Here is a 15,508-nt window from a genome sequence, read left to right on the forward strand (position 1 = left end):
CCCTAATTTTCTAGGCCTGTTACTGAACCAACTGCAAGGAAGACTAGTACATTTAAGAGACTTTATAAGAGATGGAGTGATGCAGAAGCACAGCAAAACAGAAACCTATTCACCAAACAGTGGCTAGCAAAGGACTGACCAGAAGGCTTGGAGAACAGCATTTATAATCTGCACGGGTTAGTGAACGACATGCAGCAGGAAGCCTGGCTCACACTGTACCATGCTACTGCTGTCCTCAAGGGTCAAAATTCATGAAGACTCTGCAAAACAACCGAACTCTCATTAAGGGGCTAAAATCCTGTCTGTAAAGGGTTGGGCTTTTTGCACCAGTGTAGCTACACTAATACAAACCACCCTCCCTAAGTAGACTCATTGCACTGGTGTAAAACACGGTTTGCATCAATACAGCTCATCCACTAAGTCTAAAAACTGACACCAATTGTTTCTTAATCTCCTCTCCATTAAAAACAAACACCACACATCCGGATAATTAAAAACAGAGTTTATCAAGGAAACAAATGGCAGACCCTTGACTGTAGCTGTAGTATCACTGAATGCTAAAAACAGACACACACACCCCTATTTTATCAGATTATAAATTAGCTGCTGTGGAGTAGGCTTTAAAAAGTTACATAATTACAAATAACCACCACGTTGTTTCCAAGAACCTTTATACATCTTTTTAATTAGATTAGCTTTACAAGCAACTTGAGAGCTCTTTATAACGAACACTGCTTTTCAAATTACATGACTTTATAGGCAATCTGTAAATGAATCCTGAATTTCTTTGCCTGTTATAGAAAAAGGTCTCCTGTGTTACAGCTGGCTAATGTCATGAATAAAAATAGTATTATGAAGCTTTATCTTAACCAGGACTAAACACATACAGGTCATAAGACAGTTTAAAAAATACTTTTAAACAGGGACCTGCTTTGTGACGCAAGATTGAAGATTTCAACTGACATGAAATGAACAGATTCTAAAAGGATACTGTTAAAGAAATGGCTGCTCTGATTTGTTGACCCTTTTGTAATGATTGACAAGAAATGATGAAGCAAAAAATTAAGCACTTTTTTTTAACCTGTCTGGCAAGCAGAAACCTATACAGTGATTAGAATTTGATACTTTGCATACCTGCAGCAATAGAAGTTTGAATTACAGAGGGACTGGAATAGAATTGAAAGGTTTAGGTTTATTTCTGAAACAAAACCAATCAAATCTCTATCAAAATAATACAAAAGTAAATAAAATTAAAAGTGGTGGCTTTTTTGTGTGTGTTTGTTTTGTTAAAGCTGGCCTAATGCAATGCACTGCAGACCAGACAGTAATGAAGATTTGCACTCCTTGGTCAGGCTGGCAGAGGCACTTACAGTAGAGAGGTGTCTTGTTTGATTTTCTGGGAATGGAGGAAAGAAATTAAATTGTAAAGGGTGAGAACTAATTAAGGTCTGAACAAAATGAGAATTTTTCCATAAGGTCTCCTCCATTGTATCACAATACTGAATTTCCTCCACGCCCCATCCCACCCTTCACACACACACACACACCAGTCAGTTTGTCACTAAATAAAATTAGGGTTGTTGGGTCTTTTTTTCATGTTTTACATGAATAGTAATCTTTTTAATAAAAATTACTGAGCTTTCCATAGAAAAGGTCTCTGATTGAATACAAACTATACAGATGCTAAAACTGTTGTAAGCTGTAATATTATATACAGAAATATTTCTGTACACTCACATTGTTTTGGCTATGTAAGGAAATCAAGGACAGATAGAAAAAATGAAGGAGGTGAGCTCAAATACCAAAGACATTTGTAAATTTGGATGCTGCCTTTTAGGATTTTCTTTGTTCTCTCAAACTTTAAAGCTCAAGACTAGAACATCCATCTCTTAAGTAACAAAATTTCAAAGCTTTTGGATATCTCATCTTTATTCTGTAAAGTCCATTTTTCCTTTAAAAAAAATGAAAATGTAAAAATAAAGTAATTTTTTCCCACTAAATACTCAGGACTGATCAAAGGCCAGTGCCTTTTTGGGGAAATTCTTCAGCAGAGTGACAATCTGAAAATGTATTACACATGAAGCTTGTAGTGATGCACTTCAGCCTCAATGTACTCAATGTTCCCTTGATACTATATAATAGACCAAGGTGCCAGCCTGCAGACCAAATGGGACACCAGTATTCAGAAAGAACACAAAGTTTGTGAATTTCAATGTTCTATTAACTTATATACATAAAAGAACAACTTTCAGAAAGGAAGAAAAAGGTGGAATTCTCCTGTCAAATACATAGGGAGGAGGTTCTGGTACCTCTAAAAGCCTAGGAAAGCCCTTATGTATCCTAGGAACTTGATGGTATTTACCAGGTCCCCAAAGCCACCTACAGTATGGATAGTGTCAAGTTCACTTAGTGCCAGTCACATTAAAAAAAAAAAAAAAAAATAGAATCCTTCCCCTCTGTGGATTCAACATACAACACCATGAATTAGAAGTTGCTGATAGTAAGATAGTGATTTGTTTCTGTTAACAAGTTTCATAAAGGACATAGTCAAAAACAATACAGCAGCAATCTTTAAAAGTTCAAATTAGTGTGAGATATGAATGTAAAACAATCAGGTTTTTAGCTGGTAATTAAAGTGCTCCTTTTCTGACTTTAGATGTAAAGAAAATTAAAGTGATCATCAGTTACTGGCAATTCTTATATTAAATTAGGTATTTCATGGCAGAGAACAGTTTTACAAAAATAGATCAATGATATTTTGGAGAATACTGTATTTTTACTCAATTTTGATAAATTGTACCTGGTCATACAAAAATTACCCCAAATCCAAACTTTACCATATAAAAAAAGGGAGAGATGAATTGGATGACAGGTCTGACAAAATATAAGAATGGAAAAATTCTATGTAGGGCACTTATTTCATGTCCATATGTGTACGCTATTTCTTACTGATTGCTTATCTTCTTTACATAAGCAGTCACAGGTCTGGAGTCACAATCACATAGCACAATGCTTCAGCAGTCAAAATCTTCTGTTTGATGCAACATTGAAACGCTGTGTTTGTTTCCTTATTAAAACGTTGATTTCTTGTCAATTTTTCTTTATCCCATTATTCACATTCAAAAGTTAATAGTTTACTGGGGGAAAGTAGCAAGGAGAGTTGCTAGATGAAATGCTTTATAAAACGTCTTTCCCAATTGAGTCAGAAGGTTTATTGAGTTCAACCCTCACACCTTTTTCACCTGCAGAAAAATAATAAAATACATCAGCATAATATTTTAAGCATGTGCTAAAGAGTGTGCTACAATAAAACTACTGTGCCATTTCTATGCCCTCCTGTTGAAAGTTTGGTACTATACAAAATAGGTATTTTCAAAAGGTGTTTAACACGTTCAGAAAATAAAATACAAATTCATATACTTATTACCTTCTGATGAGCCAAATTCTGAGCAACTACTTTTATATTCAGGAGAAATTTTTTCCAACTTTGGTGCTTAAAGTTTGGATCGTAGGTGTCAATTGACTGAATTATGGTTGAAAACTCAAGTCATTTACTTAGCTGTTCAAATATGGAGTTAAGAGTCTAACTTTAGACAATCCATTTCAAAAGTGTAGGGCTCAGTCCTTACACAGAAACTCGCAAAGAAGTCAAGTGAACCTCAGGATTTGGTCCATCATTTTACTTTTGTGAAGAGAATTACTGAAGAAGAGAGTTTGTTACATCTTTATCCTTTTTAATATACAACATCCTATCTGAGGTATACCCTAAATTGCCACCTCTCCTGGCCTTTTCGTTGGAAGTGAACAGAAATACTTTAAAGTAAAATCAAACTGTTTAAGTCTCCAAATCATTAACAGAAATCAAGTATTTAGTTTTATAATTTTTAAATCTATACGTATTAATGGTAAACCAAAAGAAAGACCTATCGTCTACCAAGGCCAGAGCTGAAGTGCTCAGATTTCTGCATTCCCTGGAAAACTGACACCTAAAGCAGAGAAGGAGCTAAATTCCTCATATTGCTTTAGGAGTCTGTGTTGTCATCAACTGTACCAGGATAAATAGGAATCGTAAGCAGTGTGTGCATCTGCTCCCACATTTGGCTTCCATTTAAATCAGAGTCAAAATTCTCATTGACTCAGAGGAAGTCAGATTAGAACCAGATTCTCAAGATGGTGAAAGTCACCACAGAGCCACTGACTTCAGTAGTGCTATTCTAATTCTCAACAGCTGGGAATCTGGCCCTATAACTATACATGCAAAAAATATTTAAATTGACCTTTACTGCCAATGCCATCAACTACTTCACATCAATTTCATGCATGGCAGCAGAGCTAAACCACTCATTCTGATAAAGCTTGCTTATTTGCACAGGAAAATTAAATCAACTTCCTTTTGAAGGGCAAACCACAAGAGGAAGGCAGATTTTAGCTAAGTGGGCTTAGGGCAGCCTTGCAGAAGCAGCGACTATCACAAAAATCAACAATTGTAAATGAATACATTCTCAATTCTTTTATTCCAGATATTCAGTTTTAGCTTTCTTTGCTTTTCAATACACACACTCCATTCAAGCAGATTTATCAAGTCCTGTCCAACTGTTAAAATTATCTTATATTTTAGGTACTTGCATGGCCCCCATTACTCTCTAATCTCTAATGTATTTATCCTAGGTATTAGGGATGGGGAGAAGTAATATCCCAGTTTTACAGATCAGGAACAGACACACAGAGGCTAAGTGACTTGCCCAAGGTCATGCAGAAAGCATTTGGAAGAGTAGGGAACTGAATCTGGGTCTCCAAAGTTACAGGCTAGAGCAGAGGTTCTCAAACTGGGGCTCAGGACCCCTCAGAGGATCGCAAAGTTATTACATGGGGGGGGTCGCGAGCTGTCAACCTCCACCCCAAACCCTGCTTTGCCTCCAACTTTTATAATGGTGTTAAAATATATATATATATAAAAGTGTTTTTAATTTATGGGGGGGGGGTCGCACTCAGAGGCTTGCTGTGTGAAAGGGATCACGAGTAAAAAAGTTTGAGAACTACTGGGCTAGAGCCCTAACCACTGGACCACCGTTCTTCTAAAACATGACTACAAAAGTCATGTTAACCCTCTCTTGGTGACTGGTGTTAAGAATATTTAGATGTCTTTTCCAATAAACCAAGAATATATATATATGTATATATATATATATAAAATATACAAAAGTGATTAATTACCAGTTAGATATTTTACTTTAGCTCGTGCTCTTTCATCTGCATCAAAATACCACACTGTTATTGCGTACCTATAAAATGGATGAAAATACAACAAATGAATTCCTAAACTCTGGAAAACAAACAGTGATGTTTATTTACATAATACAACCCGTTTAATTGTTAGTTTTTTTCAGTACATTTGATAGAGTAGGATTATGGGGAATAGGGGAGAAGATTTTCTGTAAATGTCTACTGTTTTAATACCATTTATATGAAGGAAATTGTTATTTGAAAAGACAAAGTGGGTTTGCCATTGATGTTATGAATCTGTATTTTTCCAGTAAATCCTATACAATTATTACCCAAATCACATTCAGAAATTGTATTGTATAGTCTGCAGCCAGACCATCTTAGGTTGTGGTCTCATACTTCATAAATTAAGCAGGTTCAAGATAGTGTCATGCTGCAGGAAGTCATGCTGATCATTCACTGGGACGGAGAAGTAATTATCCCTTCCAGACAGATCAACCAGCATTCTATAGCCCATGTACAGTGCACGATAGGCACTTCAGAAATATTTTAGTAGTTTCAGTAAGTGGTACCCTTCCATCTGAATCAGTACTGAATCAATGCCCCAACAAAGCTTCCAGGGGTATTGTGCCTTTGGAAATACAATCTTTCAAACAAGATAGAATAAAGAGGAGGTCCCACACACATGTATTTAAAAATCCTATGGTACTTTTTGCAAAGGAGGTGGGGTGTTGAATTAAAAAGGCTAGAGCATAAAGATTATTACATTCTGCCTAATCAAAAACCCACAAAATTTTCAACAAGCTGCCTGTCTGCTGTCGTGTAGTGTTGCTGTACACTGTTAAACAATAACATGCTTCAACCCAGGAGCAGCTGATTTCTGTAATTTTTTTCTACTCCATTCTTCACATAAAAATAGACATATCTGATTACATAAGATAACTTAAATTTTCCGTATGATCCAGGTATTTGGTTCTGGATGTGAAATTCTCCTAAAACAGATTTTTACGGAGTAGCAGCAATGTCATTAGACTTTCATCATTCTTGTTCTAGAGTTGAAATACAGTAACCTTTGCTGCCACAAGCAATTATGGGCAACATCGACCTTGATATTTCCTAACTTTTGAGTACTTAAATTTTCAATCAGAATATTCACTCTTTTAAAAGGTTTAGACTTTTTCTTTTAAAATGTAATTTTCCCCGCCTTCCCCCCCGCCCCATAAATAAAAGGAAAATTCCAGACTATGAAATTTCTATTTAGCTAGTTACCACCAGAATGCCCTGTTCTGTGCAAGGTGGTCTGTAAATCTGCCAAGGGCTCTTCTTCATCATCACGCACTTCACCTAATGTGCATCTTGCTCTAGTGCACATCTTAGAAGGTGCATATTGAGTGAGGCATTGGTCTTATGATGCAATTCATCCAATGTACTCACTCCCTATAAGATCAAACACATACACTGTGCACCCAAGTTAGTCTGACAGACATATACCTATATTCCTTTGGGGCGTTGCTTTAAAAAGTGCTTTTGTTCCGATTAGGATTATCCCACTTTGGATGTGCAGTAAACATTGCTAAACAGTACGTAATCATCATCATCATCAAGCTTTTATAAGGGGCTTTTCATCAGTAGACTCTCAAAGCACTTTACAAAGGCCAATATCATTACCCCATTTTGCAGATGAGGAAACTGATGCACAGACTGAGGAAGTGATCTGTCCAAGATCACCTAGCAGGCCAGTGGCAGAGCCAGAAATAGAACTGACATCTCCTGATTCCCAGTCCACTATAACCCTTAGGCCACACTGCCTCACCAAATCAATGTAACCAAAACAGTCAAAAGGCTCAATGAGGGCTATTTCATCTTCCCCCCCCCCACCTAATATCAACTTTCTACTCCCAGCAGTTTTGACTATAGCCACTCAAATAAAAGATAGCAAGAATTTAAAAACAGGAAAACACGTTTTCTACCTATGATCCTTGTCCTCAAAAAAGCCTGAAACATTTTTGCTCAAATTAATTATCCTTTATGCAAAGAGCAAGGACTTAAAATTAAAATGCTGGGCAACATTAAGTATGGGTTTCACTACTAGCATCCCAGCTTTTACATCTTGACATATCAAAATGTTATGTGCAACATGAAATCTGGATTCTACAGAATTTATAATTACAATGATTTAGTAGTTAAAGTCCCCCCAGTGGATTGGCAGATAGCATCTGGTAATGCCACATTGGAGACACAGGTTTGGCAGTGACTGCAGATATGTTCACCACCATTACAATTCTGCTGTAGAATTAGTAGCACATTGGTGACAGTTAAGTTCTGTTTGCAATTCAGACAAGGAGCAACATAGTACTCCATGTAATAGAGAGAGTTGAGTACAGAGGAGCATCCCATCCTTTCTCCAGCCATGGCCACTTTTGTGGTGTAAAACTGGCAGGGGAGAACGAAGGAAATTTTAAAATAAAAAAAAAAAAGACAGTAACCTCCCCAAGTTAAAAGAATGGCAAAGAAAATTGCTATGACTAGCCGATCTCAGACACATGGTGTCTAACGAGGAGCAAGGAGGAAAATTAATACAATACAGGCCTAATAAAAAGTCAATTGTAATTAGTGAGAAGACATCACTGACTATGAGTAGGACCCTACCAAATTAACGGCTGTGAAGAACACATCACAGACTGTGAAATCTGGTTATTGTAGGGGAGGGGCAGAGCTGGGGGCACCCCAGCTAGGGACTCCTATTGTGCACCAGCCTCCAGCTGCTAGTCCTGGCCTGGGCTAGGGAGGGAGGGAGGGGACTTCCTCTTTCCTTGCAGGGGCTGCTCCTGGAGCTGAGTCAGACCCACCTCCAGGAACCTCCCCCAGCTGCAGGAAGCTCTGTGGCTGCTGGCTGGGTGCCCAGCTCTGAAAGCAGCACAGAAGTGAGGTTGGCTGTCAGCCCCTGACCCAAGCAGCAGGCTGCAGATCCTGCTGTCTGCCCCGGGCACGAGATTGCCAGGAAAACCCAGACATATGGTAACCCCCCCCCCATACTCTGTGACCCTCACTTCTGCTGGCTTCTGAGCTGGGTGCCCAGCCAGCAGCTGCTGCTCTCCAGTTGCCCAGCTCTCAAGGCAGCACTCCTGCTAGCAGCAGCACAGAAGTAAGGGTGGCAATCCCACAACCCCCTACAATAGCCTTGCAACACCCCCCGCCCCCGACATCCCCTTTTGGGTCGGGACCCAAACAGTTACAACATGTGAAAGTTCAGATGTAAACATCTGAAACCATAAAATTGATTATTTTTTAAATCCCATGACCATGAAACTGACTAAAATGGGCAGTGAATTTAGTAGGGCCCTAACAATGTGCTCTGTATCAGTCCATTTACGAGACTGATATAGCTTTGTGAAATCAAAATTACCAGTGGTCTCCTGTTTTGGAGTATTTATGTACAAAAAAGGATTTTCTGAATACTCAAAATTGTACCCAGAACTAGATTTTCTAGAAAGAGGAGAAAATGCATAGAAAGACAACAGCACGATGGCACTCTGACATCAAGCATCAGTAGTATGTTTACAAAGGAGCCTCAAATTGTACAAGAAATGGGCTCTGTTTCAGGCCATCCTATATTAAAATTTCCTCCTTGCTCTTAGTTTGTCATTATATGTTCTTCTCCCTCTAACAGAAGCTTTGTGAAATACATTCTTACATCTCATTCATCTTACCTTGTAGCAAATGCTGGTTGCACTTCATGAGGGTTGCGGCGGTCAGACCAGAAAAACAGCAGTCTATCAAATTTGGGTTCAATATCAGCAAATTGAGCTTTGCCTTCTGGGAATATTCGAAGAATACCTCCACTTACCTAAGTGATTTAAAAAAAAAAAAGTTGTAAATATTTACTCTTCATCCAGTGATTTCAAGGTGCTTTACAAATAGCAACTCTCAACACCTGTTTTACACTAAAAAGGTTTTTTTGTTTTTGTTTTTTAACCATTACCCATTTGAGGAAGTGAGACAGATGTTAAGGTGGTGACCAAAACCACAAAGCAAAATCAACACAGCCCAGAATAGCAGAGTTCTAATTCTGAGTCCCACTAGATTTCGCTCTCTCCAAGGGCAATTATTGATTTGCTAATGATACATTTAAAAAATCATGAAGCTGTAATTTAAAATAAGAAAAAAGTTGACAACTCTTTTTTTTAAGCTTTTGGGAATCATTGTTCTTTGGGTGCCATGTCACTGTCCACTTATTTCAAGCTCTTCCAAACTTGGAGCTCTTAAATAGGCGGGCGAGTATGCATAGCTACAGAATACCAACATCAGAAAAAGGAGAGAGTTACTCACAATGAATATTCTTCTAAAGATCCTGGTCGTCTTTGGTCACATCGCGCCTCCCTCCAGCTGGTTGCTCTGAGGGTATCATATCCCTAGTTTTTTAGCAATACATAACCATTCTAGTACTTTAGTATATATGCCATTGTGGCATCTCTAGAGCAACTCTGACATTGTTTTCAATGGGCCTTCATTTTCTCCAGAGGAAGACAGTAGTTTGGTGATTATGGAGAGGCTATGGTTCTCCCCCCCTTCTGTCCCTTCTCCACCCAATGATGTCTCCCTTCTACCTCACAAAGAGCCTGCCTATTCTTCATCCCTGTAATTCCTTCACCCCTCTCCTAGGAAGGCTGCTGCTACTGTCGAGGATATGGAGTGGACTGGCTCTATTCTGCTCCTACACCAATTTGTGCTTCTCCTTGGGGCCAGAAATCATACTGGTAATTCAGGCGAGGCAGGTCAGCTACAGATAGTTTAACCAGTGAACAGGAAAGAATTCACTACACCTAGTGAAAGCCTCCTCAAAGCTATGAACTGATCTTTGCCCCTTCTCTGTGGCATAACCTCCCGCCCAATAAAATCATAGTAATTAGTGCTCCAAATGCCAGTCTGAGCGGCTGCTGCTAAGATCATTAAGTAAACCAAAATTTTTAAAGGAAAATCACCAAAATGTTTAACCCTACAATCTCTTTACAGTCTGAAGGATGCAGCCATGCCAAAATGGGCTAGTAACTTACTTTTTAAATGAAAGAGGTTTACCATTTTGCATAGAAGGGTCAGAGGTGCAGGCTTTGTGGGCTCCCCCGACCTGGCTACTTACACTCACTCCAACTCAGATTTCAAATCTTCAAATTGTACACAAGTATACCATCTCCTCCACAGGGCTGCCGAGTGAAGTGGTGTGTGTCATGAAAACCTTCCAACATGAAAATTATCCTAATTGAACTCAGCTGTGGCCAGTTAAGCACAGGGATTTGCATATCAGATCAGATTGGTTAATATTCCTCCTCCTTTCAGTTCTCTCACTTTTAAGGTTAAGCAACAGAAATGTATTGATAAATCACATGACTTTTCAGACAATCATGAGTGAACTTTTCTTCTGTACTTAACAATAGGGAATAATCTCTGCATAATTGATTGCTCCTTAGTCCCTTGGCAATGCAATCTTTGTCGGGGTCCGAATTCATGGTACAGCTCTGCATCTCCTTCGGCTGTACTGAACCAGGATTAGCTACCAACACTTCCAAAGTGTTAACTGCATTTAGACATGTTGGTCAAGCCCCAAATCCTAGAGAGTAACTAGAAAACTACTGGCTAAAAACCAAATGGAGATTTCTATTAGATCCCGCACACAGAATGATCAGAACAGCGATCGCTACAGCCACAGTACCCATCTAGTAGTCTAGGAGCTAGTTTATAATATCACAAAGGCTTTGCCAGTATATTAGCAATATAGTGAAGATATTTCAACAAGATTCCAGGCAAGAGCAATATCCTTCAGAACCTGAAATTTATTAATTCTGCCATAAAGTACATTAGACTTTTTGGGAGCTCATAAAAGATCTTTTCTAAGCCTTAGACCTGGTCTATAAGCTTTTTTGTACTGGTATGACTATTTTGATTGGCAGAGATTTAAAACAACCAAACACAATAGTTACACCGGTACAACCCCTAAGATGGTTGCAGTTATGCCACTATAAAGGTGTTTTATGCCAGTATAGCTTATTCCTCTTCCTGTATGAGTAAAAGCTATATATATGGCATCTTAATGCTGGTATAATTGTGTCCACACTAGAGAGGATTGTATTGCTTTGAACTATACTGATATAGTTAAAATGGTACAGCTGGTGTTTTTAAAACAACTCCTTAACCTCCAGCTTCTCCCTTCAGACAGAATAGGTGTTGGCTACTGTTTAATGCCAGCTTGACTAAAAAAAATTTTAAAAATAAAAATTTAAAAACCCACATGCACTACAAAGTTGAAGCAAATATAGTATCCTTCATTTATACTTTCATACTGAATCTCATTAATACATTCTCTCTTCAGTTACTTTTTGTTTAATATCAATTGGGAAAGAGGTTTGTTCTGTTTATATTACATTAATGTGTATTCATACATATGAATATCATAATTTTTAGGTATCTGGGGTGCTCAGACACTAGTGTAACTGTCTTATGTTTTATCAAATAAGACATACAAAAAGTATACCATATTAAAAGCTTATTAGTCCCTTCCAGCCTCCCACTCCAGGAGGTTCTATCAATACCCTTCAAAACCCCGAAGCAATAATGCTTAATATTTGGTACACCTCACCAAGGTTTACAAGGAATTCTCCTATTTTATTTAAAGTAAAATATAAAGTAAGTGACATGGAGCTCAATGAAAAGCTTCTGGACAAGGAGCAAGAATCCTAAACACACACACACACACACACACACACACACACACACGAAAAAATTTGTTAATAAATTCTCTTATATAGAAGAGAAACTACATACCTTGGCATCCCAGTCTTTATTAAGATAATATATACATGTGACACATCTTCCGTCTCCATTTGGATTATCAACATGACGCACATATCCTGTTCCATTGCCTGGATAACAAGCCACCATTGCCTGAAATCAAAGAATCACCATATGAACCAAAGGGACATTTCTCCTACCTGTTAAAATGGATTTCTGCCCTTCATCTATGTCAGTTCACACTTAAAGCTTTTACTCCAACTCACACCTGTTAATAGGCATCAGCATCCACTGAAAGCTCCCTGAACTGGTGTAGCTATGGAAACAATTTACAAAAATGAAAAACATTCTCTTTACTTTCAGCTCCGCAAGACCTGACTCACTTGAAAGACACTGAACAAAAATCCTAGCAACAGGAAATATCAAGTAGAACTTCTTACTCCCTACCTGTTTGAATGACTCCACAATGAAAGGCAGATCTGCAAATGAAAACTTAAAGCCTACGATATAAAAGTCATTCCTTCAAAATGTTTTTATATATAAAACAAACCTGCCACAGAAGAACCCCTACTATGCTTTCTAATTGATAGTTTGTTAAGATGGGTATGGACAAGTGACAGATTCCATTTTTTTTGTGAATTAAGTCTATTTGAATTATTTCCCATGCTAAGCAATTTCACATGAAAACTTTAAGGATTTTATACTGCCACCCAACATCATAATACCTTGGTACCTATAATCATACACCGTATTTTTTGTTTTTCTTTTAAACTACAATTATGACTTTTGCATTTTTGCAAAGGGTATGATGGCTTCCTCCCCACCCTGACAAACTAGACTTAATGAAGGTCCATTGTCTAGAGATCCTTTCTAAGCCAAGGCATCACTGACTAGTTAAAGGTAGACTAACAAATTTAGCTCAGAATTTCAAACCCTAACCCTAAATTTTCAAATGGCTGAGCAAAGTTTCAGTCATACTAATCTTATGATAATCAACAAGAATTGTATAGTTTATACCTTGCTTAACACTTTAAAAACATGCCCCTCACAATTTGAAGCCTTTCAGTGCATGGCTTTGCTGGCACTATGTTTTGATATTGTGGTTGGGAGAGGATTTCTGGAGGCAAAGCTTTTTTAAAAATGTTTCTTTCTATAATATAGACCAACATAGGCTATTATAGAGTTTATTCCAAATGCAAGAAATTGCTGTTTGGCACACAGATCGGAGGGTATTTTAATAGCAGATTTTAAAAGCACTTAAGGTTAATTCAGTAAAAACTATTTTTACAGCCTGAAGTTTCCCTGTGTTAATTATAAATGGAAAAGAAGATCTTGCTACAAGAGTAAAAACCAACCTACATATTTTAACATTTAAACACAAATATAGTCCTATGTAGAGAAATTAGAATATACTCTTTGTTAAAGATGGTGTCAGTAAATACAAGTTTAAAGTTTGGTGAACCGTAACAAAGTATGGACATATAGTCACGTTAATGCAAAAAGCTAAGTTAATATGACATTACAGCAGAAGTCTCAAAGCCACAAACCACACAAAATTCAGAGTTTGCTTAATCCCTTAAATGCATTCACTCACATTACATAAACATATTACACAGAGTAATGTGACCTAATATTTGGCTAGGTCAACATTTATCACTGTTGCCACAGGAAGATTAATTCAGTATTGTTTAGATTTTGTGGGTTTATGATACCAAACAATGTCATATTAGTGTTCCATAACTTCCTGTTTTGTATAAACAGGAATTAATGAATGAAAAATGAAGCTAGTTTTGAAAAGGAAGACATTTGGCTTCCGTAAAAAGCCAACCTCTCTTTTGAAAAATGTCAGTCTACCACAGAACCAGTATCTGGTCCTCTAGAACTTGCACAGCTTTAAAAGCTGAGTAAAGTTTTTGCTGGATCCAGCCTCACCCACACCTATCCCCAGCTGTTATAATTTCATCTGCACCTCCATCCAAATGTTAAGGAATATTAAAATATATAAAATGGTAAGTTATTTGAGATATTTGGATGAGAAGTGCAACATAATTCCATTACAGATATTAAGCCTCAACACCCAGATGAAACAGTACTACTAAACTCATGTAACAGAACCTCTCTGTCTCTATTTTCTCTTAATGACTTGAAGATCATTCATTGAGTCAGTGAGAATCAAGAGTAAAACCTACAAATCCTGCTTCCCATACCAGTCCCTTCTAACCACCAGAAAATACTCCTTTTAAGACACTTAAGTGCATCCAGGGAAGACAAGTTACGCAGAATAACATAGCTTCCACAAATTTGTAACTCTGAAAGGAAACCAAATGAGTAAGTTACAGGAAGATTCTCTTCATTTACTGTTTCTTGACGTGATCCAGGAGACTGGATTGTACAATTTTAATTCTGCCTATTGAATTTAAAGGAGAGCCTTCAAAGCCATCTGAAGACGCAGACCTACAAGCCCTTTTTAAGATAGCATAATGAAGACCCAATTATCACCATCTAATCTTTAATGTAGGATTTCCAATAAATATGTTTGAAGTCAGTAGTCAGTAATGCTTGAAGAAAAGGAGTACTTGTGGCACCTTAGAGACTAGCAAATTTATTAGAGCATAAGCTTTCGTGAGCTACAGCACTAGTGAGCTGTAGCTCACAAAAGCTTATGCTCTAATAAATTTGTTAGTCTCTAAGGTGCCACAAGTACTCCTTTTCTTTTTGTGAATACAGACTAACACGGCTGCTACTCTGAAACCTGTCAGTAATGCTTGAGTGTGTTTTATATGATTCATATGAATCTAAAATACTCAATGCTTAGAAACCAACTTTTATTTTTATTTTTTTATTTTTTTTACTTTACAGTCTATTAGTAGCAGAAGCAAATACTAAAAGAAAATAGTTTTGCTGTGACACTTTATCTAGCTAATATATATTGGTCATATCAGTAACGGTGACTCAGCATTTAGGAGCAAAATGGAAAGCAAAACTGCAATAAAATGATATTGCATACTATATTTACATATATTGCTTTATTATTCATTCCCCTGCTCCCCCTCCCAACTGAATTACTCTAAAGGAAAACTAGAAAGCTTACAGTTTCCATAGTGTCTGTGAAATGTATTTTTTTCTTTTCCCAAACAATATAAATATGTTCTCATGTACTTCAAAGTTATTCATATTTAAGAGAGTTTTCATTTTGCTACTTAAGGATAAAGCAATTATATATATGTAAAATGAAATCACACTATGTTATTCCATTATATGCTATAGGGGTGTGTGTGTGTGTGTGTGTGTGTACGTATGTGTGTGTGTGTGTACGTATACATATATAAAATTAAGGTGTAATACCTTTATTTTTATTTCTATCCAACCCTTTGGAAGGCAATATTGAAAATAATGCAGAAGTAAACTTGTAGCCGAAAGACGTACCATTTAACAGAATATTTTCCATTTAGTTAGAAGTTGCGTCCAAAGACTTAGCTTGGATTGATGCCCCTTGTACTGG

General features: G+C 37.3%; 1 protein-coding gene across 3 annotated transcripts in view; it reads right to left on the reverse strand.

Moving 5' to 3' along the window:
* Positions 1-487: 487 nt before the first annotated feature.
* EGLN1 (egl-9 family hypoxia inducible factor 1) overlaps positions 488-15,508 on the reverse strand; it is a 45,430-nt gene continuing 30,409 nt past the window's right edge. The window contains exons 2-6 of one of the 3 annotated variants that reach the window (XR_006280098.1): positions 12,040-12,159; positions 8,934-9,070; positions 5,215-5,282; positions 3,561-3,700; positions 488-3,242 (exon numbers count right to left, since the gene is read on the reverse strand). Coding sequence is in view for 2 of the 3 variants with exons in the window: in XM_038396143.2 (XP_038252071.1) it covers positions 3,178-3,242; positions 5,215-5,282; positions 8,934-9,070; positions 12,040-12,159 (390 nt within the window). In the remaining variant the exon portion in view is untranslated. The remainder of the gene's footprint in view (positions 3,243-3,560; positions 3,701-5,214; positions 5,283-8,933; positions 9,071-12,039; positions 12,160-15,508) is intronic. The other 2 variants (XM_038396143.2, XM_038396144.2) reach the window with 2 other exon arrangements.

The sequence above is a fragment of the Dermochelys coriacea genome, chromosome 3 (assembly GCF_009764565.3).
Source record: "Dermochelys coriacea isolate rDerCor1 chromosome 3, rDerCor1.pri.v4, whole genome shotgun sequence".
Lineage (NCBI taxonomy): Eukaryota > Metazoa > Chordata > Testudines > Dermochelyidae > Dermochelys > Dermochelys coriacea.